Source organism: Leuciscus leuciscus, assembly GCF_965113295.1.
Source record: "Leuciscus leuciscus genome assembly, chromosome: 10".
In the NCBI taxonomy this organism is placed as follows: Eukaryota; Metazoa; Chordata; class Actinopteri; order Cypriniformes; family Leuciscidae; genus Leuciscus; species Leuciscus leuciscus.
Window position 1 is genome coordinate 40,479,168 of NC_138734.1, and position 25,452 is coordinate 40,504,619.

General features: G+C 41.1%; 1 protein-coding gene across 2 annotated transcripts in view; it reads left to right on the plus strand.

The window, feature by feature from the left end:
• Positions 1–531: 531 nt before the first annotated feature.
• yap1 (Yes1 associated transcriptional regulator) overlaps positions 532–25,452 on the plus strand; it is a 33,254-nt gene continuing 8,333 nt past the window's right edge. The window contains exons 1-4 of one of the 2 annotated variants that reach the window (XM_082182564.1): positions 532–1,132; positions 3,999–4,228; positions 20,090–20,208; positions 22,274–22,387. In XM_082182564.1, coding sequence (XP_082038690.1) covers positions 932–1,132; positions 3,999–4,228; positions 20,090–20,208; positions 22,274–22,387 — 664 coding nt within the window. In that variant the 5' untranslated portion in view covers positions 532–931. The remainder of the gene's footprint in view (positions 1,133–3,998; positions 4,229–20,089; positions 20,209–22,273; positions 22,388–25,452) is intronic. The other variant, XM_082182565.1, reaches the window with a different exon arrangement.

Sequence of the window (25,452 nt, forward strand, 5' to 3'; positions counted from 1 at the left end):
GAACTACTTTTCTGCGGCTTTCTACATAATGAAAGACAATTTATTTCTTTATTCATAAGGAAGCGAGTGCTTGAACTTCACTGGTGTATTTTTGTATAAAGATATTTATTCCATGGTGTGTGACACTTCATCGCAAAGCTTAAATATGAATTTAAAAAAAAACTAAAAACACACACAAAACGACCTTGTATGACCACTTTATTATAAAAGAAAAGAAAAATTGCTGTGTCATGATGATTGTTTTATTATTATTATTTTAAGCCTATTTAGTGATGCACATTAAGATATGAAAAAATATATTATTTTTTTTTGGCATGAAATAAACGATAGTTATATAAGACAATAACAGATATATAAATACTTTATTCTTTATTATTAAAATACTTATGCTTGGAATAGAAATATGTATGCACTAAATGCATGGGCCCCCACACAGAAGGAACTCGTGTTGCTTTAAAGGCCCTTGCTTAAGCCCCGCCCCTCTGAGTCAGCGGTCACATGACTCATAAAGTTTGATGTCCTGCCCAAACTTTCAGAAGTTGAGAGAAGAAAAAAAAGTTAGTTAGGTTAGTGAGAGGGCTGTGATTTTCAAAGCGCAGGACAGTCACTACCAATGTCTGCGTTAGAAGAGCTGTAAACTTTCAGGGAAGTCACACGAACAGCGATTTTAAAGAGTTCAGACACTTTATGAAAAGTTTAAAGGATAAAGTTCAGTAGATATGCTTGTTTCCACATATATTGGGGTGTTTTTGGGAAGAAGAAAAACACTGCGTTGCCTACTTTTTTTCGCAAGGCTTGGATAATTAATAAAGTGGACGGACAGAAAACGGCTGTTTGGATCTAATTTCTCGCCGTTTTATGGTTGCAGTCAACTTTCCTGTTTACACTATTTCGGTCGGATAGAAAGAAGAGCTCTATTTTATTCGGAGTCATGGATCCGAGCCAGCACAACCCTCCTGTCGGCCATCAGATCGTCCATGTTCGGGGAGACTCCGAGACCGATCTGGAGGCTCTTTTTAACGCTGTGATGAACCCGAAAAACACCATCGTCCCCCCTTCCGTGCCGATGAGGATGAGAAAGCTGCCAGACTCATTCTTCAAGCCGCCAGAGCCAAAGTCCCACTCCAGACAAGTAAGACCACCCCACAGAAACCACAAACTATTTCCACAAACTTTTCCTGCGGCTGACACTGCAACTGGCGCGCGCACGGTTTCACGCGACTTTTCAGTCTGCAGTTCGACGCGTCAGATTATTATCGGGCGTTATTTTTTTATTAATTAATTTTTATTGCATGAACGAAGAACAGCGAAGACTGCATTAAGGGAAATAAAGTATCTACTGATATTATGTGACAGCAAGTTATGACCAAAGTATAAAATAATTATATTAATTTCAATAAAACTAAACAAGAAGACAACTCAGTCAGAACATAAAAGCCATAATGCGTTAGAAAAGTAACGTTAGCCAGTCTGAACGACTAAAGCAAACAACTGCTCCACAGAAAAAAAATAGCTCAATTAGTTATCGTTAAAGAGGCTATACTGCTAACCTGAAACATGGTTTGATCTAATACATGTTTATTAAAAATCTCAATAGCATAATTGGCTAATTCTGTAGCTCTATTTGAATTTGGTGCCAGTTTGGCTGTACCATGGTACAGTGACGGTGAAACATATTAGACTACTTTGTCAAATAATTGTGTAGCCTAACGTTACTTATAGGGCTTAAATGTCTTGACTAACTGTACAAAGTAATTCGCTTGCTGCGTTCAAGTTACTGTCAAACGATAAGATCAATTTCCAGGTTTGATTTCTGTAGATGGTAGGCCTAGGTAGCCGAAATATTACACTTCATCCAACTTTCTTTTAGTTGTGTGTTATATAAATCATTCCGTTACTGTTTTACAGAGGTTAAACCTCCGTGCATAAAACGATTCAGTGAATGAGTGAGCTTTTGGAATGATTCGGACTGAATCACAAAACGATTCAGACCATATGCTAACCCGTTTGACCAGTTCATTGAAAAGAACCGACTCAAAAGAGTGATTCCTTTCGCTATTTGTGATTCTAAACAGCCGAGTTCAGTGTTCTGTTCATTACAATTCCATCACTGACCTTTACATTTATCGCTTTGTCTTTAGATGAAACATTTTGCCTGATGAACACTTTGCATTTTCACAAGAATGGCGATATATAAACGGTCCTTTTTATAGTTCATAGTTTAGTTTATAAACGATATGCGGGTTATATTTTTTAGTTTCCAGCACTTGTTCCACGAGGAAGATACTTAAATCGTTCGGCTATCGTTTGAAGCTTAAAAAATGATGTTTTACAACATCAACAACAAAAAGGGTTAACAACAAAAGTAATCGAGTTTTCTCGATCTTGGATTCACATCTCGCGCATGCGCACACGGCGAGTTGTGCTGTAAAGTTGCTCCAGGACAGCCTGTTTCCTACTTAGCTCCTCCTAAAGTCTGCAGCGTAGGCCACATCCGTTTCTTAACCTTTTGTTATTGTAAAATAAGCTGATAAAACTAATGAAAACAACACTCTGCTATGATTCAAGAGGACAGAAGTGCCCTTGTGTAAAAAAACAACAAGTAAAAAAAATCAGTTGTTTTGTACATTTCCATGTTTGATATTTTTATTCAAGTTGGAAATACGTTTTCTTGTCATTATCCTTGTTCATATGCACTTTGACTTTTCCTTTATCCACTGGAAAAACGGACTAATTTCCTATACTTTTCCAACCCATAGTTTAAAACATAGTTTATTTTAAATAAATGTTCATAAATAGCTTAACAAGTGAAATGCAAACTGTTATTAATGTATTTGTATTATATTTTGTACTCTGAAAAAAAAAAAAAACACTTGTACGTGCAATACATCACTGAGCTCATTAATAATTTCACTGCAGCAAACAACAGATTTTTTCCCCTCATGTTTCCTTTAAAAAGTTATAGGCTAGTTGAGCAGAGTGATTATTTAAAGTTACAAAGAATGTTCACAGTAACAAATTCTACACATGGAAGACTTTTATGGCATCAAGAAAACAGATGTGACATAAAAAGGAAAGAAAACAAAAGTTATAAAGAATAATGCTTTAACGATTACCTTGTGATATTTATCAAGATAAATGAATGCATTTATGTATTGTATTCTATTGCAACCCTAATTTCTGCTATCATTTCAGCAGAAGTATAAGAGGAAAAAATATATTTAGTATAATGACCTTCACAATGGTGCATATTGAAGTTAATTGTGTGAGTTGTACATGTGTATGTGTTCTTGGTGTTGTGTGTTTATGTGACTTCAAAATTGGTGTTCTGAATATTTAGGTTTACACATAAGCCTCTTTGCTTTTTCAAGGGATATTTCACCGCTGGAAAGATGAATGTGTATTTAAATTGGGTCATTTATGTAGTAGAAATGTGAAATTATTTTAAAAGTTGGTGCCTTCTAGACTGAGAAAAGCCAGAAAATGTATTTTTGGCTGATGTGGATGAAAGACTACAACTCCCAGAATGCACTTGCTTCGCTGCCCTATGAGGACACTCCCAAGCCACGCCTACCGGTTACAGAGGGCAGTATCGGAGGAAATGATGCAACTAGGCTACTAGTCGACTCGAAACTGAAAAGACGGCGTTTTATGGCGAAACTGAAAAAGACGGCGTGAAATCCCCCTATGGGCGGGTTGAAGACATGCGGAACGAGCTCCTCTTACTGGCTGTAGTCTCTCGCCTCTGGACAGAAAAACCTCAGATGATGAAGCTAAATGACGATTTTTGCGTCATCGGAGGTTTTTTTCCAGACACACAATACAGAAATCTCTCGTCTCAGGGGGACATGAGGGAGGGAAGCACGGTCATTCCAAAATACAACCGGGTTTCTACTGATACAAAGCTTAATGCTAATCGGTGAAGTTTCCCTTTAAGAGACTTATTGCTTGAAGCCTTTTTGCTTCCAATGTAATCCTAATCCTCTATCCCTCTACAGGCCAGCACAGATGCAGGTACCGCTGGCACCCTCACGCCCCAGCACGTCAGGGCACACTCCTCTCCGGCCTCCCTGCAGCTGGGTGCCGTTTCCCCTGGCACGCTGAGCAGCATGGGTCCTGCCCCACCTCAGCACCTCCGCCAGTCCTCGTACGAGATACCCGATGATGTGCCACTGCCCCCAGGCTGGGAGATGGCCAAGACCCCTTCGGGACAGAGATACTTCTTAAAGTAAGTTGTCATGCTTAATGTGGCAACATTGTTTGGTTGTCTTTTGAATTGGTAAGGCATTGCTGTCCTTTAGATTGGGGTTACAGAGATGGTATAATGAAAATCCGTATGATTTGAGTGGTTTAATCCAAGTTTTCTGAAGAGACACAATCGCTGTATATGATGAACGGGCTAAATTGAGGTTTTTATTCACATTTAAGCATTGATCAGCAAACATGCATAGACCACATCAATTACAGAAAATGGAAGCTCAACCACACTTGACTGACACGTAAGAATACATTTGCTGTTTTTGTGGAAGCTCAAACATCCTGGCGTGACACGTGAGAATGAACCTCATTGGTTCTTGCACGTCATGCAAACATGCTTGAGCTTCTGTTTACCAAATTTGTATGTTCGCTAGCTGCCTTTACATGGACCCTAATAATCCGATTGTAATCGGTCTAGTAGCACAGCTGGAATGTATTGGCCAAATCAGATTAAAATTTAATTTGGATTATAAGGGGTGCTTTAAACCTTTCCTAATCCGAACGAGAGGACATGTAAGCGCTTGATCGGAATGAAACCCGAAACTGGAAAGTACTGCGCATGTGCAATGACGTAGAAATGGCATATTGACATATGACACGTGGAACGAGCGGATGTTGTTTTTAAATATAGTGTCATGAATAAGTGTCGTGTCATTCTAAAATTCTCCTTCCACTCATCGTCTTTAAAGTGGAGCAGGACAATATCCCATCAGTCCTCGTTTCAGACTCTCATCCACAGATGGACGCTGGAAGGGGCGTTTTTATTGCTTGATAAGTATAAGCAGCGCGGCACAAACGGTTCATGTTCTCGTCGTCTCCTATTGAGGACCCGAAATAGATAACGATAAAGAAAGCTCTTAATAACAAAGAAAAGAAGCAATATTGGAGAATGTTTAGTATTCGCAAACAGTGGGAAACTATATTTGTGCAGAGTGCGCATATCAAAAGTTTGTGACATATAAACGTGCACATCAACCTGATCACTTTATTTAGCGTTCACGTGTAACACTACGTTCGGATTCATCATCGGAATGTATTAATTCCGATTGAAACAAAAAGATGTCCATGTAAACGTAGCTACTGATCACTGTTTATATATGTTTGGGTGGACTAACCCTTTGAGTTTGCAGTGCTACCAGTCATTTTAGAAATGGAAGACTTGTTACATGTATTCTAGTTGACAAAAAGTCATTCTTTTGTTGTTGTTTTGAACAATAGCTACATTAAGAAAATGTCTCCAGCTTTCATATGCAGATGAAAGCTCATTTTTGATCAAAAATCCCAATAAGGAATCGTTTTTTCCAGCTGGTTTATAGTTTCTACTACATTGTGTTAGCTTGTGTGCCAAGGTTTCCTTCTCTGTGTGTGTGTGGGTACTTCGAGCTTCTGCGGATTGGGTTTCAGAGGGGAACAAAGGCCCAGTGTAGCAGCGTAGAACGAGCGGAGGACGGGGCCGGCCTGGTAAACTCATCTGCCTAGCCGCAGAAGCCTGTCCACAGGACACAGGAACATATTTAAGGAGTACATTGTGTCTTTTTGATATGTCCTATTCAAATTCTTATTTATTTAATAGCTGCTATATTAGGGCCGAATTTTTTGAATGCAAAGTTTCTGGGATGTCTGGATCTGTGACCCTCTGACCAATAGCTTCTAGACAAACATGATTAGTCTCCAATTTACTATGATAAAACGGAGAGCTTTTAAAACCAGATGTTTAGAAGAGGAACATCTGGAGAACATCTGCTTCATTTGGACCAGATCTCCAGGAGTTGTGCAAAAGGGGGTTGAGGGACAGGAAGGGGAAAACGCCATTTGTGTAGACGGCTCACAAGACCAAGGCTAATGTTTTGGAAATGTTGCAACTGTTAATGCATCCGACAATGAGGACGACTGAACCTTAAGACTCGCCTCCAAATTTAGTCTGGTAGTTCTCTCTCAACGCAAAAATAAAGCATGTTTTTTTTAGCAAAGATTGAGACATAGGCTACTCTTTTTGAGTGGATGGTGTACGAGCACACATGAACGTCTCTTCTTGTCTGTACAACCCCCTCCTTGTCTCTTTGTTTGAGGTTCTAGAGAAATGCAGGCTCATTTTATTTATTGTCTTATTGTTGTTGACTCCAGCTTTGTTTGTGCATAACTTTCCCACAGGAAGTTGACAGCGATTCCTCATTTTTGTAGCGATCACATCACTGTCAGATGTCTTTGAGCGCCATGAGTGTTGTTTCTAAGACAGTCTTTCAGATTAAAAATAGTCCAACTTAAAATGTGTCTTGAGACCCTGCCGTTTGTTCCACTTCAAGAACGAATCTGATTCAGGTCAGGTGAATCTGAAACCTATTTTTGAGCATTATTTCTATGGGCCGGGACACACTGTTTTTGAGCGTCATTCGGCTTAGTTTTTCTGTGTGTTCTGCACCGTTGGCTCTAGTCGGACAGCGTCAGGTTTTTTGGGGCCGATTCGGCTCGTTGAATCGGCGTTGCACCGTTGGTGAGAGAACTGATTGGCTGTTTAGCTTAGCGAACGAGTCAGTGCAGGAGATTAAAAGCGAAAGTGAAGAAAGCGAGCAAGTTCTAGTTTTGGTTTCCCTTTTTGAATGATGAAGATAGACTATTGACATCTTCTGATATAGTCAGATATTTACTTCCACGCAGGAGCAGAACACACATGCTAGTTGACAGTCGCCTTTAGTCCTTTTGGTGTGTTCAAGCGCAGCTTTTTGGAAACACATTTACCAAACAAATCCCTTGATGTGCAACGCATAACTCATGTGATTTTGCCTCAACTGTAGATGTGATTGGATTACTGGACTGTCGTATCGCATCTCAAATGTTGGTTTGATCATTCTGAAATGCCTGAGCCAAAATCTGTCGTCAAAATGATTTGGTTTAATTCCCTTCCAGAAGCGTCTCGCATGATTGCGTTCATAAACACCAGCATCCGAACGCAAGATAACATGACAGTGTTTATTGAGTTTCGTCTGACGTTATGAGATACAAGTAATTTATGATGTATGAGAAAAAGCCACAGTTGCTTCCCTGATTGGTGCAACTTCCATTTTTATTTCAGATATTTTGCGGCAATTTCCCAGGAAGTGACGATTTTGTCCGTTTTTTAAGTTTTAAGTTAAATTTGCAACTTTGGATTGAAACATGGCTGTTGTTGAGTGCTTTCAGCTTAATAAACATTATCAATCTGGTCAGCTGTGAATTTTTCTGGCAAATTATAGATTAACGTTTATGAAATTTACAGATTCATATTTTTCTGAATAATTCTTTCTTTGCGACTCTCATTGCACATTGAAAGTGTTTGATTGAAGTGATTGAATCTAGAATCACTAGAGGCTTCAGGAAGCTTGTCCAGGAAAACAGAAACATACTCCTATTTATAATCAGGACCTCTTCAGATGAGGGGTGGTGACAGGGCTGTGAGCCAACCTGTTTGAAACCATAACAAGCTCACATTACTTTCAGGTGACCACTACTGTTCTGCACATGAACGACCCTCACGCAAGTCTTTTTCTCCTAAGGCCAGAGATTTCATTAGAGAGCATATATTTTACCATTCATTGCAGTCAGATAAGCAGATGGCTGTGTGTGAAGTATCCCGATGGCTCTCTCATTCAGCCACATGTGAGTCACACAGCTAAATGAAGTCTCCGTTTCAGCATGAATGAAAGTGCAGTTTGTGAATCCGCTCAGTAGAGATAAAGTAGAGAGAGAGAGAGAGAGAGAGAGCATGAGAGGTTTGCTTTATTCATCCAGTGACACTCATGTGACCCGGTCAGATATAGACAAACAAACAAGATTGAGTGACTCTGAACGTACAGTAAAATATCTATCGCATTAAAGCTAGTTAGATTTTTAGCCCGTGAACGGTTACACTGTAACCTTTTTGTCCTTCTATATTTAGTTCAGCCTTTGCTCAGGCCTCAGTGGTGTCCCGTGACACTTTGATAGCGGGACGAAAATGACAGGAAGCACAAAGCTATCAGAAGTCGTAATCAACCTGCAACACCCAGTCATTTGAAGACCGTTTCACTGCCGCCTCAAAAGCCCGGGATTATAGGGAACAAGTTCTGTGGCGCTTCCAGATGGTTGTTGTTGAGCTTCCTGAGAATTCCCCAAAAAAGTAAATAAAGGTCCTAAAAGTTTGTTTTTTTCTCACAGTGATGCCATTGAAGAACCATTTTAGGCGATAAAGAACCTTTTATTTTTAAGAGTGTACTTTATTTTCTGGAAAACAAGTTAAAACAAACATAAATTATAGTTGCATTCACTATAAATAACATTAATTATAAACGCCAAGCCTAAACGCATTTATTTAAGGCAAAACGGAAACTATGCAATGCACATTTTAAGTGCGTGACATTAATTGCATTATATATTAATTGCAATATATTTGTCGCTTTGTGATAAAGTCGCTGCCTGATTCAGATAATAAGAAATATTTCTGGGAAATATCGTACATTGTTGAGTGTTTTCACCTCGATAACAATTGTCATTCCAGTCAGCAGTGCATGTTATTTAATCTTCTGGCAAATTATATTATTTATGATATTTACAGATCATTTACCCTGATTCTTTGCAACTCTTGTTTCACAGGTTAAAAAGTTATAGCCTAGTTTTTTTTTTCTTTGAGGTTGGTCTCTATCTCCTGTTTTTCCCTCTTGTCTTCCTGCTTTCATTATTAACCCTGTGGAAGACAGAAGTGGGAAAGGTCAACATGATGTGTTGACCTCTCCTCTCTTTCCCTTTTTCTCCAACAGTTTACTGTGAGCTTTCATTTATAATAGACTCGGACCGCGGGGAAGGGGGGGCTCAGGGCGGTTGAGGGTCATCTTGTTTAGTTCTCGCCTGCCTGTTTTTTGGGACCCCAGGAGGAGGGAGGAGGGGGGGGGGGGGTTAAGTTCACAGGGCATTAACACTGAGACCAGGGTCATAAACTAATGAAGGATTCTAATTTGGAGAATGTGGCCAAATAGAGGGGCTAATCAGTGTTTCCGTTGTCTTATTAAAGCCAGGAATCAGAGGAGGGGGTTCAGCCCACGGGCGGGCGGCCCTAGCCGAGAAGGGCCCTCAGGGATGTGGACCCCTGCTATCACGGGGATTAGACCCTCTGATGGGAACCCCTGTTACCCCTCCACCCGCTTTAAAACATGCTGCTTTCAATTACTATACAAAGGTGCGTCTCAGTCTTTCCTGAAGGCAAAAGTTGCGCATACATGCATTTAGACTTTAGCGATTGTTGCAAACATCTTTCTCGTGGAGATATGTGGTGAAATAATATGGCGGATAAGGTGAATTTTGAAAAGATTTACCATTTGTTAGGCGTTAAAGGACGTGACCCGCCATTAGAGTGTGAGGGGACCTGGTGGTGATAGTAAATGTGTGGTGTTAAGTGATTTAATGAGCGCTGTTTGGTTTTTGCAACTTACTCTACCACAGTGTGGCCTCAAGCTCTGTAAACTAAAAATGGCCCCCTTGTTTCCTTCCTGCTGTCTGCTCCCACCATGGAGGGTTTTTCCTTTCTTTTTCTTTTTTTCTTTCTTTTTTTTGGGGGGAAGGAGGTGAGCATGATTTGACAAACTGGAAAAACACAAGAGCACATGATCGCAGGGCTTCCCTTGAATGTATTTCATTAGGACTCTTTTTATTACTTGTGGTTGATGGCTGTAACTTGCTAAATCCCATATAAACACAGTTAGAGATGCACAATTTATCATCATTATTTTGGTTACTGGATGATTTTAGAGGTTGTAGTTATTGAATATTTCATTGTGCATGCTCAGTACCTTTATTTTTACATGTGGTTTACCTTTGCTGTCATCTAACACTCAATATTTAAAAGCACTAATAATGGAAAAACACTTAAATTTAGCCTTTAGCCTTTTGACACCTTGTAGTTTGTGATGCCTAAATTCACTTGATTGATTTAAGTTTTACTTTTACTTTTATTCTGATGAAATAGTATGTAATGTTAATGTTGGCCATAACATGAGAATACTATTGCTGTCAAACGACTAATCGCAACTAACATAAAAGTTTGTGTTTTTAAAAGAAGCCTGCATTTATTTGATCAAAAATACAGAAAAAAATGTAATGTTGTGAAATATTGCAATTTAAAACGATCTGTATGGTATTAATGCTATATAAATAAAGGTGACATGACTTGACAATTGACCAGAATTTTAATATCAGTGCTCCAATGGAAACAAACAGCAAAGTTTTGTTTTTTTAAGAGAGCATGTGTATTATGAGCAGGCGACACGCACACAGGCTTTTGTCCTAGCTTTAGCAGTACCGTAGTAAAATGTGTGCTCCTGGAAGCGTTACATGTCCAAACACACACTGCTAGCTTAGACAGTCTTTGTTATTGAGTGCTGCAGTCTTCTGGGGTGGCCTGTTTTCTTTTGGATTTTCCTCAGACTCTCAAACTCCATTTTCTCTGGCCAGTTGGGAAAATATTTGCTTTTCTGCCTTTTCCCCCCCTTCTCTGAAAGGATGTATAGGCTAAATTCACATCCGTCTCAATTTCGAAACGGTTCATTGGGGTGTTACGGGCAAAATATAGACGTGGCGGGATTGTGAGGAGTTTTGTGTTCTTGTGATTTTAACTTTATCTTCCGCCACTCCTGTCTGTGTTTAAATCCGCTCAACGGGAGGCTCGGTGTGAATCACGCTGTGTTGACTTGCACCCTTGTATGTGTGAGTTTGTAGCAGGCATGTTATGTACTGCTTTTGGCCGTCTCTTTGATGGCTAACGGTTTAGCCATCTGGGACAGGCCTCTCTTCCTAGCTCCATTTGTAGCACATTTGTGTGGAGGACGGGTGAAGGGAGTGAAAGTTTGCTATTGCAAATGTGATCAACATCACACGGAGAGGCTGTCCTTCCCACAAACCCAGACCACAATCATACTTTTGTTTCATGCATGATCAAGGCCTTTTTATAGGCCTATCTCCTAGAGTTGGCCGGTATAATTCTGGTAAATACTGAGTGACGGACGGGCGAAATTTTGTTATACTGTCAATATGTCGTACTACAGTAGATATCAGTAGACAGGACTGCTAAATGTTGTTTTGATGTGAGAGATACAATACAGTGTCTCAAACGAGTCACGAATCAGTGTTTTTATATTTAGCTTTATTTTATATTTAACTATTTTACTACTACTAATAATTAATAGCTATATTTAACTGTTTTACGATAAGCGTGACTCAGAATTTGTGCTTAATTCAGCTGTTATAGTAATAATTGAAAGAATACTTTTGGTTTGTGTCCATCAGGTTATAAATAAATGACAGTCTAAACAAATGAGATGAAGTATGCCCCCTAATTTTAGATATTAAAATCACAATATTACACACATAAATAACATTTGAGCCAAAATTGACTTCTGAACTAATTGTACTCCAAGTCACGTGAAGCGCAGACTCATTTAGATACTGCTTTAAGTCATAGATTTAGTGGCCTCGTTTTTGTAATGTTTAGTTTCCCAGGTCAGGGTGGATTCATTTCTCAGCTCATCTAGTGTGAAGCATTTACTCTGAGCAAATGTGTGTTTGTCAAGCTTGGGCTTTATTGACCACACACAAACAAGCCCCTTTCCTGTTGTGTGTGTGTGTGTGTGTGTGTGTGTACATATAGATGGGAGAGTTAGCCAGACCAGTGTTTACCCAGTCCTGATGTAACACCTTTGCCCCAGACATCAATGCTCCTACTGTCACTGCGGAACAAACTGCCTCAAGAAGAACCCCTGCCTATGTATTCAGACCAGCGACTCGGTCAAAACACTCTTTACATTTACCAAACAGCACAGCAAATGTTAAATGTCACATTCAGTTTTACGGTGTTTTGGTTCTTGGTTTCTCGTTAAAGGTATATCATTTCGTTAATGCACAAAAAGGACAAAGAATGTAAAATTCTTTAAATATTAAAGGTGCAGTAAGTGATTTGGGAGGAGAGATGGGGGATGAGAGAGGGAGGAGAGAGAGTGAGCCAATCAGCAGCAGGGGGCGTGTCCACTCATGATAGCGGAGAAGAGAGAGTGAGCCAATCAGCAGTAGGGGCCGTGTCCACTCATGATGGGGGAGGAGAGAGAGTGAGCCAATCAGCAGAAGGGGGCGTGTCCACTCATGATAGCGGAGAAGAGAGAGGGAGCCAGTCAGCAGTAGGGGGCGTGTCCACTCATGATGGGGGAGGGGAGAGAGAGAGAGAGTGAGTGAGCCAATCAGCAGCAGGGGGCGTGTCCACTCACGATGGGGGAGGAGAGAGAGTGAGTGAGCAGGAGGGAGGTTTGAAGAAAGACTGTAGAAAGAGAGATGGCTGAGAGACATTACAAAAGAGGAAAGTTGAGAAGAATATCACTGGACAAATAAGGGTTATGATCAGGCAAGAGCTTTAGGACCCGTGTCAATATTAGAAAGCTTTCCCATTCTGGAGACCTAAGCGGGAAGGCCTGAAAGTGGACGGCATGGTTGCGTTGTTTCTGCTCCGTACTCCGTACATTGGTTTTGCTGTTTCACAGAACCCAAGATATGCTGTTTTTGTAATGTTATCTATAGTAACAGGACAGTTTTGAGTGCCATTGTTTGTCTGGAGCTGCTGGCGACTTACAACACACTCTTGTGTACTGTATGTTCATTTTTTGTTCTTCCATGTCGATCGTCCGCATCTTCGCTTTATTTTTCGCGAAGCTTTATTTTGCTCCGCTTCTGCTATGATAAGGAGACATCCACTTTTGCATTACGTGTTTGTGCATTTTGGGGGCGGAGCAATGAAGGGAAGGGTGTGTTTGTTTGGGTTGATCTCAAATATCAACAATGTTTCTCTGAAATCGCTCACTACACCTTTTTAAAGTATAGCTTGCCTACAATTGTTTGAGAACTTCATAACCTTTACCCAAGTTTCTCTCTAGCATCTCTCTCTCGTTCTCTCTTTGACTCTGTTAACTCGCTGCTTTGTCCGCTGGTCTCTGTGATATGAGCCCTCCTTCAAAGAGGAACTTAAATCCGGCCAGAGGTCAGCAGGTCGCTCAATAATCTCTCCTGATGATGTCCTGCTGACGGAAGCCGAGTCACTCATCCACCCGTCCTGATGCACGCTTGCTCGCTCTGCCGCGAGGGAGAAATGGAGAGTTGACTGAGGTCTGATGTCCTCTTTCTGTCCTGACTATAGCAGCATTCAGTCATTCATAATGGCTGCCTCTCTGTGGCCTCATTAGAGACTGTGTGTTATGCTAAGCTAATGTACAGAGTCTTTGTGAGGATCTGACACGGTTGTAGTGTAGGAGTAGTTTAGAAGTACTACATTATTTTTGTGAGAAATTAATTATGTATTGACCCTACTCACAAAAAAACAAAATATTCATTGACCAATAGTTCAAGTTAAAAAAACAACAAAAGCTTTATCAACAGCGTCTGTGTCATTCGGTCGATTACAACTGAAACTTATCTTGATTTGACCCTGAAACTGAAATAATAAACAAAAATGTTGAACATCTACAATAGAAGAATTTATTTATTTTTTTTACAATAAATATTACACCATTTTGGAAGGATAACCATTATACATCTTGCCCTAAGATAGATAGTTATTGTAAAAAACTAAAAAAAACTTTTACTCCTGGTCCACTGAGCGTTCACATTTGCATTTTAACACAGGACCTAAAGATACCATACCTAAAGGCATAGGGATGCGTTCACAACCTGATTGGTCAGCTTTTATTACCGAACATCCAAAACGATGCTGTACTCTGGGCTAAATGCACTGGTTGTATGTGCGTAGGCTACATATGATGGTATTTTGACCAGCTGAGAACTCGTGAAGAGCTTATAAAATGTGTAAAGGAGTTTAAAACAGCGTCAGGAATCCCTCCGTCACACACACAAACGAAGATCTGCTCTGAGGAGACGTGGTTCTGATGCCTGTACTGATCTGTGATGGGTAACATCACAACCATCACGAGAAAAAAACAGATATGCTTGAGCATTCTGTCCTTTTTAGGGTCGCATCTTGTGACATCATGACCTGTTTTTGATTCGTGTACATGTCTTTGGTCCGTGTTGTGTTCATATTTCACTCGAACCGCACCAGGGTTTGTTTGGAAGCGTTCACGCGTATTCAAATGAACCGCATTAACAGAGCAATCACACCAGGGTTCGTTTTAATCGAACCAAACATGCCAAGTGCGAATATAAGTTGTGTTTTATCAGAAATGTGCCTTCCTTTACTAGTGAATTCTCCTGTGAAAGTAAGTAGAATGCAAATTCTGCATGCAATTGGAGAATAGGGAATGCAATCTTGGCACTATTGTGAAAACAACTCGTCCAGTATACGCTCTCATATTTTTAGGTCAATATTTGTTATTTCTTAGGCAAAGTGGAAAACATTCAGTGCTGGCGAAGTTGAGTGCGACTGTGAGAAGCATTCATCGCTGCACCTTAAGCTCTGCTGTGTTATAAATAACTGCAGCACAATAAACAGGGCCCTGATAATTGGGCCATCAATCATGTTGAGCGCTTGGGTGGGTCTATGCCCAGTGCCGTGAGTTCGCTAACCTCCCCTCTCCACCACCACCACCTCCTCCTCCAGCGCTCTCTGGTTTCATGAGCACTGATAACAGCTGGAGAGGAAATTAGGAAGTGAGCTTCTATAGGGCACTGTCTCCTTTAGTGTCATGGAGTGATTCCTGTGTGGTCATGGGCTCAATGTGATTTGAGTGCCAGAATCCCTCCTCCGCTCTCCTAGTCTTTTGGCTATAAAGCAAAAGCCTGGTCCCAGGGTTGTAGACCTCTCTTTGTCTGTTTGTCATTCCCCCAGTCTGTCTTTTCAGTGCTTAGTCTGTGATGGAAGTAGTGCTCCAGAAAGAAGGTTTGCAGTCGTCTGGCTGAATCTGATGTTTGAAGCTCTGGAGGGGTGTTTGTGGGGGTCTCTTGAGCGGTCGTCTATCCTGTCTATGCTTTTGTTTCCATCTCTAGCCCCATAATCCTCAATAACGCCTCTCAGCTGGTGGCCCAGAGCGATCTGTAATGGCCCAGAGCAGGAGCCGTGACAGCGATGATGCTTTCCTGTGGGAGTTTAGGAGACCGTTGCCATTGGTGTTAGTTGTTTGGTGTGAATGTGCAGTCAGCCTCATTACACTGCACTGATCAGTTATCTGAAGTGGTCATTGATTGATTGCGGTTAGCTAGGTAAAGTTGAGTTGAATGTACTGGCATAATATATTATGATTGTCTCTAATGGTGCAGTTACAATAGCGAAATCTCAGGTCATTATAATTTCATTATAATGGGCCTTTTTACAGGTCATTAATTTCATTAAAATAGACCTTTTTTTCCAAGGTCATGATAATCACATTCCAAACTTTTGTGTGCAAAAAAAAAAAAAGCCCATTACCCATTGAGATTAGGACTGTCAAAAGTCGATAGTGGTAAACTTTTCACCCTCACACACAACTCCCAGTTGCTATTGGAATGGCTGGATTCACTCGAAAACTTCGGTAAATGTGAACACACCTTCAATTCATTAACTGCAGGCATGTTGGCATTATGAATAAATAACAGTTTAAGTATTATATGCATATGGTTTTCACCGTTATTGTTACTTTTGGCTGCTTTTTGACTGTCCTCCCATTTTCCCGGTACTTTCCCGCTGAGTAAAGGGAAGTGAGTCTGGCTGATTTGCGAATTTTGAAGTGTGTTGGTGTGTCTGCTGGAAATGCAAAGAGAACATTGCATGAGCAGACGCTCAAGAGTGACGCAATGGTAGGGCTCTGACCCAGACTGACTACAAAAACACATTTGCTCTGTTCCAAAAGCGAGTGAGGTGCCTATACAGAGAGCAGCATCACAGACCTGTAGTGTGTTCAGACGGTAGGCAACTCACTGCTTTCTAAGAGATCGCTTCACCAAGAATGCAATCCTCTAATGAATACAAATAGGTATTTTTTTAATTGCACTATGCTTTTCCAAAGTTGCCTTTATGTCTTAAACTTTTAGCTTGAATTCTGTTTGTCTGAAGTTTGTTTGCAGATTTCTTGCATATGAAGCGTTGTCAGAAAACGGCACGTTGTAACAAATCTGTCGTTTGTGTTTGTTGCGGCCGATAATTCTTGGTCTGGATAATTTTGCCACTGAATTAAACATAAGCGTCATTGAAAGGGCACCGTGTGGGCAGAGCGTTCAGGGCTAATAAAGCTCACCTGTGTGAGTGTGTGTGCGCGCCTGCGTCTGAAACCCAAGAGATCTTCATACTCGACATCCTGTGCTCCAATTAAAATTAACTCTCACCGCCTCTCCCTCCCTCACTCTCCCTGTGTCTCTGTCATAGTTTCCAGCAGCAATAGGAGGGGGAGGATTGGGGTGACATAAAGTGTAACAGGACCACAGCAATCCACACAGCCAATGGAGTTCTGAGGGATTGCTTCCGCGCTCGTTTTTTCCTCCTCTGTGGCCTTTTCTTTTTGTTTGACGGTCATTCGGCCCTCCCCTGTGACCCTCCTGAAGAGGCCCCTGTTCCTCGTCTGCTGCGGCCCGGGCTGTTTTCCTGGAGTGTGTGTGTGTGTGTGTGTGTGTGTGTGTGTGTGTGTGTGTGTGTGTGGGTTGGGGGGTAGGGTGGCTTACTGGTAGGTGGGTGGGAGAGGGGCAGTTTTTGTCAGTTCCTTTGATCAGTAAAGCATAAACAAGAGGGAGCTTAGAGAAGAGGGGGTGGTGAAGTGCTGAGTCAGTCTCTCTCTTTCTCTCTCCCCTCTTTTTGTTATTCTTGCTCCCTCCCTTTCTCATAAGGCAGTGATGGCGGAATAGTGACTAATTAGTGGCGAAGAGAAAGTGACGGCAGGAAAAAATTGTCACAGGACTGTTTATGATGGGAAAGGAAGAGTCTTGCAAATTTTGTATTGCAAACAAAACCGGTTGGAAAGTTGCTAAATTAATTTATTTTTCTATGCGGTCTCTCTTCCAGTAGACTAGTGGTCAGCCGCCAATCTATCAAGACTATTGGCCAAACAATATGGGGTTTTCAAAGGCTGCTGCCAATAGCAAGTAGTCGATGGTCAATATAATGGCAATTTGCAATATTAAAAATGTATTAATGCCAGTATATTATAAATATACTGATGCCTATGTACATTACTTTTTCAAAGGTTTGGGGTGAGTAATTCTTTTTATTTTTTATTTTATTTTTTTAAGTAAAAAAAAATGCATTCAATTCAAAAGTAAAAGTAAAGACATTTTATAATGTTACACATTTTTTAAGTCATTTTGAAATGTATCACAACGTTGCAATTTAAAATACTGATTGACGACTCTATATTAGAGTTGTATAATTCAATTATGTTATGTCAGTGACGTGTACATTAATTTGCTTAAAATTAAACACATTTTTTTCTGAATGTTTATGTAAAATTCACAACAACAAAAAATGCACGTTAAAACATCGTCGTTTTTCATTTATTGACAAGGCTGTCAGTAGATTTAAGAGGCAGCGAAACTTGTTTATTGGCAAATCAAACATGTTTATCGGCTGATGCCAATAATCTTGAAATGGATTTATTCGTCTTTAGTCTAGTCAAGTTCAATACATGCAAATCTCACGTTTTCAGCGACAAAACCTGTCTTAAATAAGGGGGAAAGAGAGCAGAGCTGGGGGGAAAAAAGAGGAACAAGTGAATAGCATTTAGGGTTTTGGGTCGTAGCTTGGTCTGAGCTTTTGTCCAGCAGGTGAAAGCTTTGTAAAACTGGCGCCAGATTGTTAAAGAGCCTGACACTTCAGTGTGTTGGAACAGGCAGGGAGAGAAAGAAACCTCCTGGGAGGAGACCCATGACTGACCCTGCCTGAATGTACAGACCTTCGCCTGAGAGAGAGAGAGAGAGAGAAAGAGTGGGAGCGGGAAAAAGAGGGGCCTTTTCCTGTGTTAGCTCTACATCTTAATCGAGCAACAAGCCCAAACAAAGCCATCATTAGAAATGCCTCTAACGCCAAGTGTTGCTGCCCGTTTTCATTAGTGTTCATTAGCGTTTCGCAACCGCCTGATTTGTCCTGAAGTTGCATAAAACGGCTTCTCTCGGTAGTGTTCACCTACAGCAATATTTTGAGTTATAAACTAAAGTGCATAATCCGCACTGGCTGTAGTTGCGTAGACCTGACAGAACTTGCGTCACCTCCAGACCGTGGGTCTTTTGAACCACCCACTCCATCCCAAACACTGCTCGTAAATTGCGTGCATGTGCCTTCAGGACACCGAAACCATTTTCTTGGAAGACTTCTTTTGTTTAAAAAGAAAGTGTAAAGATTAGCAGCTAGTGTTTAGGAAGGAAAAGGGGTTGTCAGGTTTGATCTCAAGGAAGCTGTGAGATTAGATCATGTGAAATGAACTGTGATAGTGAGCTAGAAAGCACAGCAATGTTGGATTTGTAGGCGAATAGTTTAATAGTATTCTGAGGCCCGAAAGCCCCCCTGTTTTCCAGCATAGACTGCTTAACCTTTAAGTGATAAACTGCAGTGAAAGAGAAGAAAACACTGTGTCAGGCAGCTCTTCTCTCACTGCCACCCTGCTGTCTGAGATCTGAATAAACAGAAGGGTGTAAGTTTAGCTTCAGTCAGTGTCTCCTTTTAGACTCATTGATTTGTTTTCCAGTAACCGTGTTATTCATCACTGACCTTACACAGTAATCGGTGACTTCATTCACAGATGACACCGGTTCAGTCCACTGCACGCAGGCAAATCACATGTAAACTGGGTCGAAGTTCACCGTTATCCACGCCCCCCCTCCTACACAGCAATACATCAGCAGGTCTGACACAAGAGTGGGTGGCAATTGTAAAGTTTACGAAACAGACTTTCATAAGAGCCTATTTTTAGCAGACGAAATGATTGGCTATTTCATTGCTAACAGGACAGACCATCATTTACACTTTGCTTGCAGGAGGCTTCGGAGATGTTTGGTTCTTGCTCGCTTTTGCTTATACAGATTAAAGGGCTGAGATGCTGTCCAAATGGATCGGTGTTCAGGTGTTTACAAAGATCTTTTAAAAGTTCCACTTGCCGGGAGTTTTATCTGAGCACTCGGGTTTGGATCAAATAAACCAAACCAATGTGGGATAGGCTATATAACAGTTGTTTATATGGTAGTACGCTGCCCTTGACGCACCTTTGTTAACATGCCTTATATTCTCATAAATCTATACATTGTTATCGGCTGTATGTTAAAGCCTAGGGTGCTGCCTACCTAGACTACATTTTGGGCAACATAAGAAAAGCAATGACATGAATAGAAACACATTTAATAAATAATCAGTCCATATGTTAAATCTACTTTTAATTGTATTCAAGTGTAGCTAAACTTATTATATTATTATTTTATATTTACTGGTGGAAAAGGGGTCAAAAATGTGTATGCAAACCCTTAGAAAATTATAATACAAATTGTAATATACATTTTATTCATATTAAGTATTATGATATATTTTATAATAATTTAATAATAGTATTTATAATTTAATACTTTTTTTATTTTTTATTGCGGTACAAAGTAATACATTATATATTGGCAGGAAAGAGGTTAAAAATGTGCATATCAAAAAAAGTATTTAAATATTGTAGATGTATGCAGCCTAGAACGAGAGCAAATGTAATCACTTATAGAAGTATAATAATATTAGTTATTCATAAAAAAAAAAATTACAAAAATATTCTGTGGCCCTAATTTAAAATTGCCAGATTTGTTTTTGCCCAATATGTCCAGCCAAAGAGGCAGCTCATTAGGATTCAGAACTCAGCCACCATAGTTACGCTTAATAGTCCTTTTAATGTACATCTGTGTGTCCCCATAGCCATCATGACCAGACGACCACCTGGCAGGACCCGCGCAAGGCCCTCCTTCAGATGAACCAGGCCGCCCCGCCCAGCCCAGTGCCTGTCCAGCAACAGAACATCATGAACCCTGCCTCAGGTCAGCAGCTCCAGACACTCATTTCATATTTAAAACTACACTCTCAGTCCCAGCCTTCTCATGCTAATTCTACGGGTGTAGCAGTCTCTGTTTACACCCAACCCTGCCTCTACCTCAGCAAACGAAGAAATCTTATCAGTGCAGACAAATGCAAATGAATGCATGTGAATGGCAGTTGACGGTAAGGTAGACATGTCTGGTTTGGAGATACAATAGTGACCAGGGTCAGACCTGGAGTCAGCTTATGGGAGGTTCAACAGGAACTGAGACAAGACCGGTCCCTTTCAGTGTTTTAGGGCATTCCCTTCAGACTTTAATGCCATTCTTTGGATTACAAAGTACGATACATTGTTTGGTCCTGGAAACTATAGAGTGCAAAAAATGTATTCAATTAATGGGATTTTTACTTTCCTGAACCTGACTGTTGCACTCTATAACATGGTAGTCTTGTCTTTTCCTTATCTATCATGCTTATATGTAATCCCTCCGGTTTTACTTGCACCGCTCTGAGTGGGATTTGAACCGGCGTTTCCGGTAGGGATGCTCCGATCAGGATTTTTTGTAGCCAATATGACTACCAATGTCTTGTCATTATGATCGGTCAATCCCGATCATTCAATCTTTATATAATTAATATGAAAGCTCGCTGTTGACTGATAAAGTAATACCACAGATGTTGCCTTGGTTATATTATTTACAGTAATCTTGTGATTTGTTGTTTTAATTGAAAATCACATAAATAAGCACAACGAATATTTATTTTATAATGAACATTTTAATAGGTCTTACGCAAAACACTATCCATTTGGCTTATTAAAGAGCCTACAAGACTTTAAAACTGAACCTAATTGCAGGCTGTCAGTCAGTGCAGTTACAGTGTTACGCCAGCAGGCGAGGGACTGTCTTTTATGAGTGAGTCATTGTTAAACCATTCATTCTAGGTCAACTTGGTGTTGAGATTAATGTAACTTTTGAGTGCTCATGAGGCTCACTTGACGAGCAACGCATCACCTGGGTAACGCTGAAGCGGATGTTTCACTTCATATAGATCAATGGCATTGATTCAATGCATTGAACAGCGCTGATGCCAGTCATGGGAAATCCCCTTAAGTATTGAAAGGATACTACGACAAAGATATCGCTTTCATCTTCTGACATCTGATGGCAAACTGATTTTTTTTTTCACGAATATATGGCTTGACCTGAAGAAGGACAGATGCAGGTAATCACACACGCTCAGTTTCCCTGTCGCTGTGTGTGTGTGTGTGTATGTGTGTAAGTGTGTGTGTGTAAGTGGAGGAGCTGCTTGAGCCCTGACACAGAGAGCAGATGACTGAGGCAGCGAATCAGGTTCGTTGGATTATTTAGCCAATGTTCCTCCCTGTGATATTTCATTAGAACATGACAGGTGACTGCGGCGCTAAAATTTGACGTCATCAAATTGGGATCGGTTCGTGAGATCAGCCAAGTTTAACGACTACCGATCGAGTCACAGAATGTGATTATAGGCCGATACCAATCTGCGGCCGATCCATCGGAGCATCCCTAGTTTCCGGCATGGGACCGGCAGTCTCCAGCGTCTCTAGCCAGTGCACCTCTTTAGTCCAGGGGAGTGAGGTTTACTCACATAGCTATAACTAGCTGGCCTCCGTTACCCCCCTAAACCTTACGCCCATTCGGGTCACGGCACCAATGTCACCCCTCCGGTTCTACTCGCCCCACTCCGAGTGGGATTCAAACCGGTGCTTTGGGCATGGGAGGCGGACGCACTAACAAGTTCATAAAATTCTGCAATTGGAAACTGAAACCACCAAATCAGACAAATAAGGGGATGTGCAATCAAAGTCCAGGCAAGTCAGTTAACTCAGCAGCCATCTTGGCAATGCCTCCTTCATAGTTTCTACAGCATGTAGGCAGTAGCTCATGTACTATTTACTTGGATGAAGAACGTTAACACTGGGGAAAATGTGGAATGAAAAATGTGGATTGTGGCCAAACAAATTACTAACATAAGAATTTCAGTTAGTACTGGATAATTCACTGTACCCTGACTGTTCTCTCTCAGGACCTCTTCCTGAAGGCTGGGAGCAAGCTATTACCTCAGAAGGAGAGATCTACTACATCAATCACAAAAACAAAACCACCTCTTGGCTGGACCCACGACTCGACCCGCGTTACGGTGAGCTTTAAATCCTAAAAGTTTATAATAATCAAAATTTATTAATTGTACTTTTTGATTGATCTATTGGTCTCTTATCATGCTGCTCTTGTCGCCATTTTATAAAAGAATAAGCCACCTGAGTAGTGAAGCATTGATGTTTCGGCAAGCGAAAATATTCAGCTTAAACTGCAAAATAAAAAAAATCAGTTTTGACTAAATGGTTTTGCATTGACCAAAACAGTTAGCACGTCCTCAATGGCATGTTGTGCAAACAACTTAGATAAGCTACAACAGATAAACACGTCAGCAATATGGGATGCACGTAGCCAAAAATGAAACTAGGATAGCAAAATGTACAATTTGTTCAGGTAAAATATCAAGAGGCAGCTTGTTGCCAAAGATCAAGCTGTATCAGCTGTAAACCAAACACCCGAGCAGCATACTGAGTTTTAAAGTTAATTACTAAAGTTAATTACTGAAACATTATTTTTAGTTTCGGTTTTCGGTTCAATGACAACTTTAATTTCGGTTTCGTTTTTTCTGTAAAAAGAAAATCATCTATCACTATACCTGAGGTCGATCATTGCAGTGGTTTCATCATTGATAAGGGGTGTTAGGCGCTCAAAGTCCTGAGAACACACTTCCACCGTGATCACTATAACTGTTATTGCTTTATTATTATTATTATGCTGATTACAGACCGAGTGTAGATGACTGCTCTCTGACAATGTGTGTGTATGAAAGTGAGTGAGAGTGTGTATGCGTTTTTGTGGCACACTATTCACAGAGTATTCCTGCTTCCTGTGACTCATACTGAGGTTAGCCAAAACTGCTCCATACTCAAGAGTCTGCAATGTGATCCCTTTACTCGCACACAAACACACACACACACACACTCGCAAACTAGTTCAAACTGCATCTGATTATGCCGTTCCCTAAACCCCCCGTTCAGATATGCATCCATAATCCATACGCAGAGGCGATGAAACATATCTAAGCAGTGGAATAGTCACATTAATCTAATCATCTGTTTTTGCTGTCAAGATAAATGGTTCACCGAAAGGTTGTCAGACTAAGATGTTTGTCCTTTTTCTACCCCTTTCAGTCCCTCTCTTTAATCTCTTTCTATGAGCACGTAAGGCTCACAAAGAGATGAAGGCTTCTACTTATGTCACTTTGAGTTACTCACGCTTGAGGTGCTTTTGCTTCATCCCGAAGGAGTTTTCCCCTGGGATACTATCTCACTATCTCCCTCATGTATGAACAAGCATGTTTTTGCCCCATTTTTGACCGAAATTTGCATCTACAAAATGGGTTTTTGTGTGCAAAACATACACCAAAACATGCAAGTGGTCGTGGGTAAAGTGGTAAGAAGTCTGTGAAGGGCTGGGTCAGGCAGGAGAGAGAGAGAGAGAGAGAGAGAGAAAGAGCGAAAGACAAAAAGGGAGGGGGGTCGGCTCTGGTGGGTGAAGCCCTTTGAAGATTTATAAGTGTTCAGCGGACAAGCCTGGTGGGCCTCTGAATTACAGACGTAATGTGAGGGGGAGAACGGCGAGAGGGGTAGACGACGTGGTTAACTCATTCCTTGCCACAAGTTTAGAATGTTTGGGCGTTCCCGTGCGGTTTTATGTAACTGCTTGCGTTGGCATATTTTTATAACCTTTGTGTTTGTTTTAATCCCTCGATTCCTCTCATTGAGGTTGCTGGACTGCAGACGTTTGGACGAACTTTATCCCACCGGCTTCAAAAATGCAAATTAAATGAGTTGGCTCCTTGGCTCCTTCTCTTGCACCAATTGAACCTCAAATAACGATTAAATATGTTGCTAACCTGACATGTCCAGTCTGGGTCTCCGCTCGCCATTGGAGACACTCGGGTAATTCGAGCAGGGAGTAGAGTAGGATTGTACTCCTTTAACTGAGAACTAAAGTCTGGCCATTCTCTCGTTCTGTCTAACCCCCCCCCCCACCCCTTCCCAGCCCGCGTGAGGCCCAGCGCAGGCAGAACTGTTCTCAGCTGCACATCTAGATGGACTTGAGACGGTGCCAGGCCTCTCGATGCTGCAGCTCTGCTCCTAATCTGTTCCAGACCTTTTCAGTCAAAGAGACCCAATGTTAGAGAGAGAGAGAGAGAGAAAGAGGAAGGGGGCAGGCGAAGGCAGGCCCTGAGAGAGGGAAAGGAAGAGGGAGAAGAAAGGGAGGAATAAGAGACCACTGGATAAACTTGTGCCTCCTTCCTAAGAGGCGGTGAACAGGCCTTGAGGTCTGATCTGAGAGGCCAACGTGGGACTTTATGATGTATTTCACGCCTCATCTGGCCCGTAGACTCAAAAACACCACCATTTTTGAGCACAAAGACCAACTGGAGCCTTGAGTTATCGGTCATGTGCTGCGGGCCGCTTAGATTATCATGGTCCTTCAGTGGAGGAGTTGGCACCTTGTTGGCAAGTGCAGAGTGATGTCACACTCTTGTGAAGCACTCATCTTTTCCAGAGCTTTGAGCTGACACACACTCTCATGCACGGTTGCATAAACACTTCACGACTCCCAAGGCGCTTGCCTTATTGGGAAACGGGATGACGAAAGTGCCATCAGTGGTTCACATTCAAAGATGACAGTCTCAGTGCATTCATGGAGGTTTTTTTTTTTTTCTGAAATAAATGTGAGTGGTGTTTGTAAACACAACAAGCAACAGTCATTGTAAAAAAGGCATTGCATTATAAAAAGGCTTTGCAAATGCCTTATTAATAAACAGTTTATTTAGCAGGACATTCAACTCTGTGCTCGATACAATAAACTCTATTGTGTCTTTTGTTCATTTTAAGATTGTTCTTGCATTATTAACAATAGTCTATTATCGTAATTATATCATTTTAGTGAAGTCGTTTAGCCTGGGATTCCCCATGCTGCCTTGCGCGCAGCGTGATTTTAGTCACGCTGATAGGCAGCCTGGACACCATGGACCAGATTTTCCCCTCAAAAAGGGAACCAATCACAGAACGGGGAGGGAGCAGCAAGACGATGACGACGTCTATGCGACACACCGAAACAGTTTGTTTATATCTATGGATCCAGCATGGCATC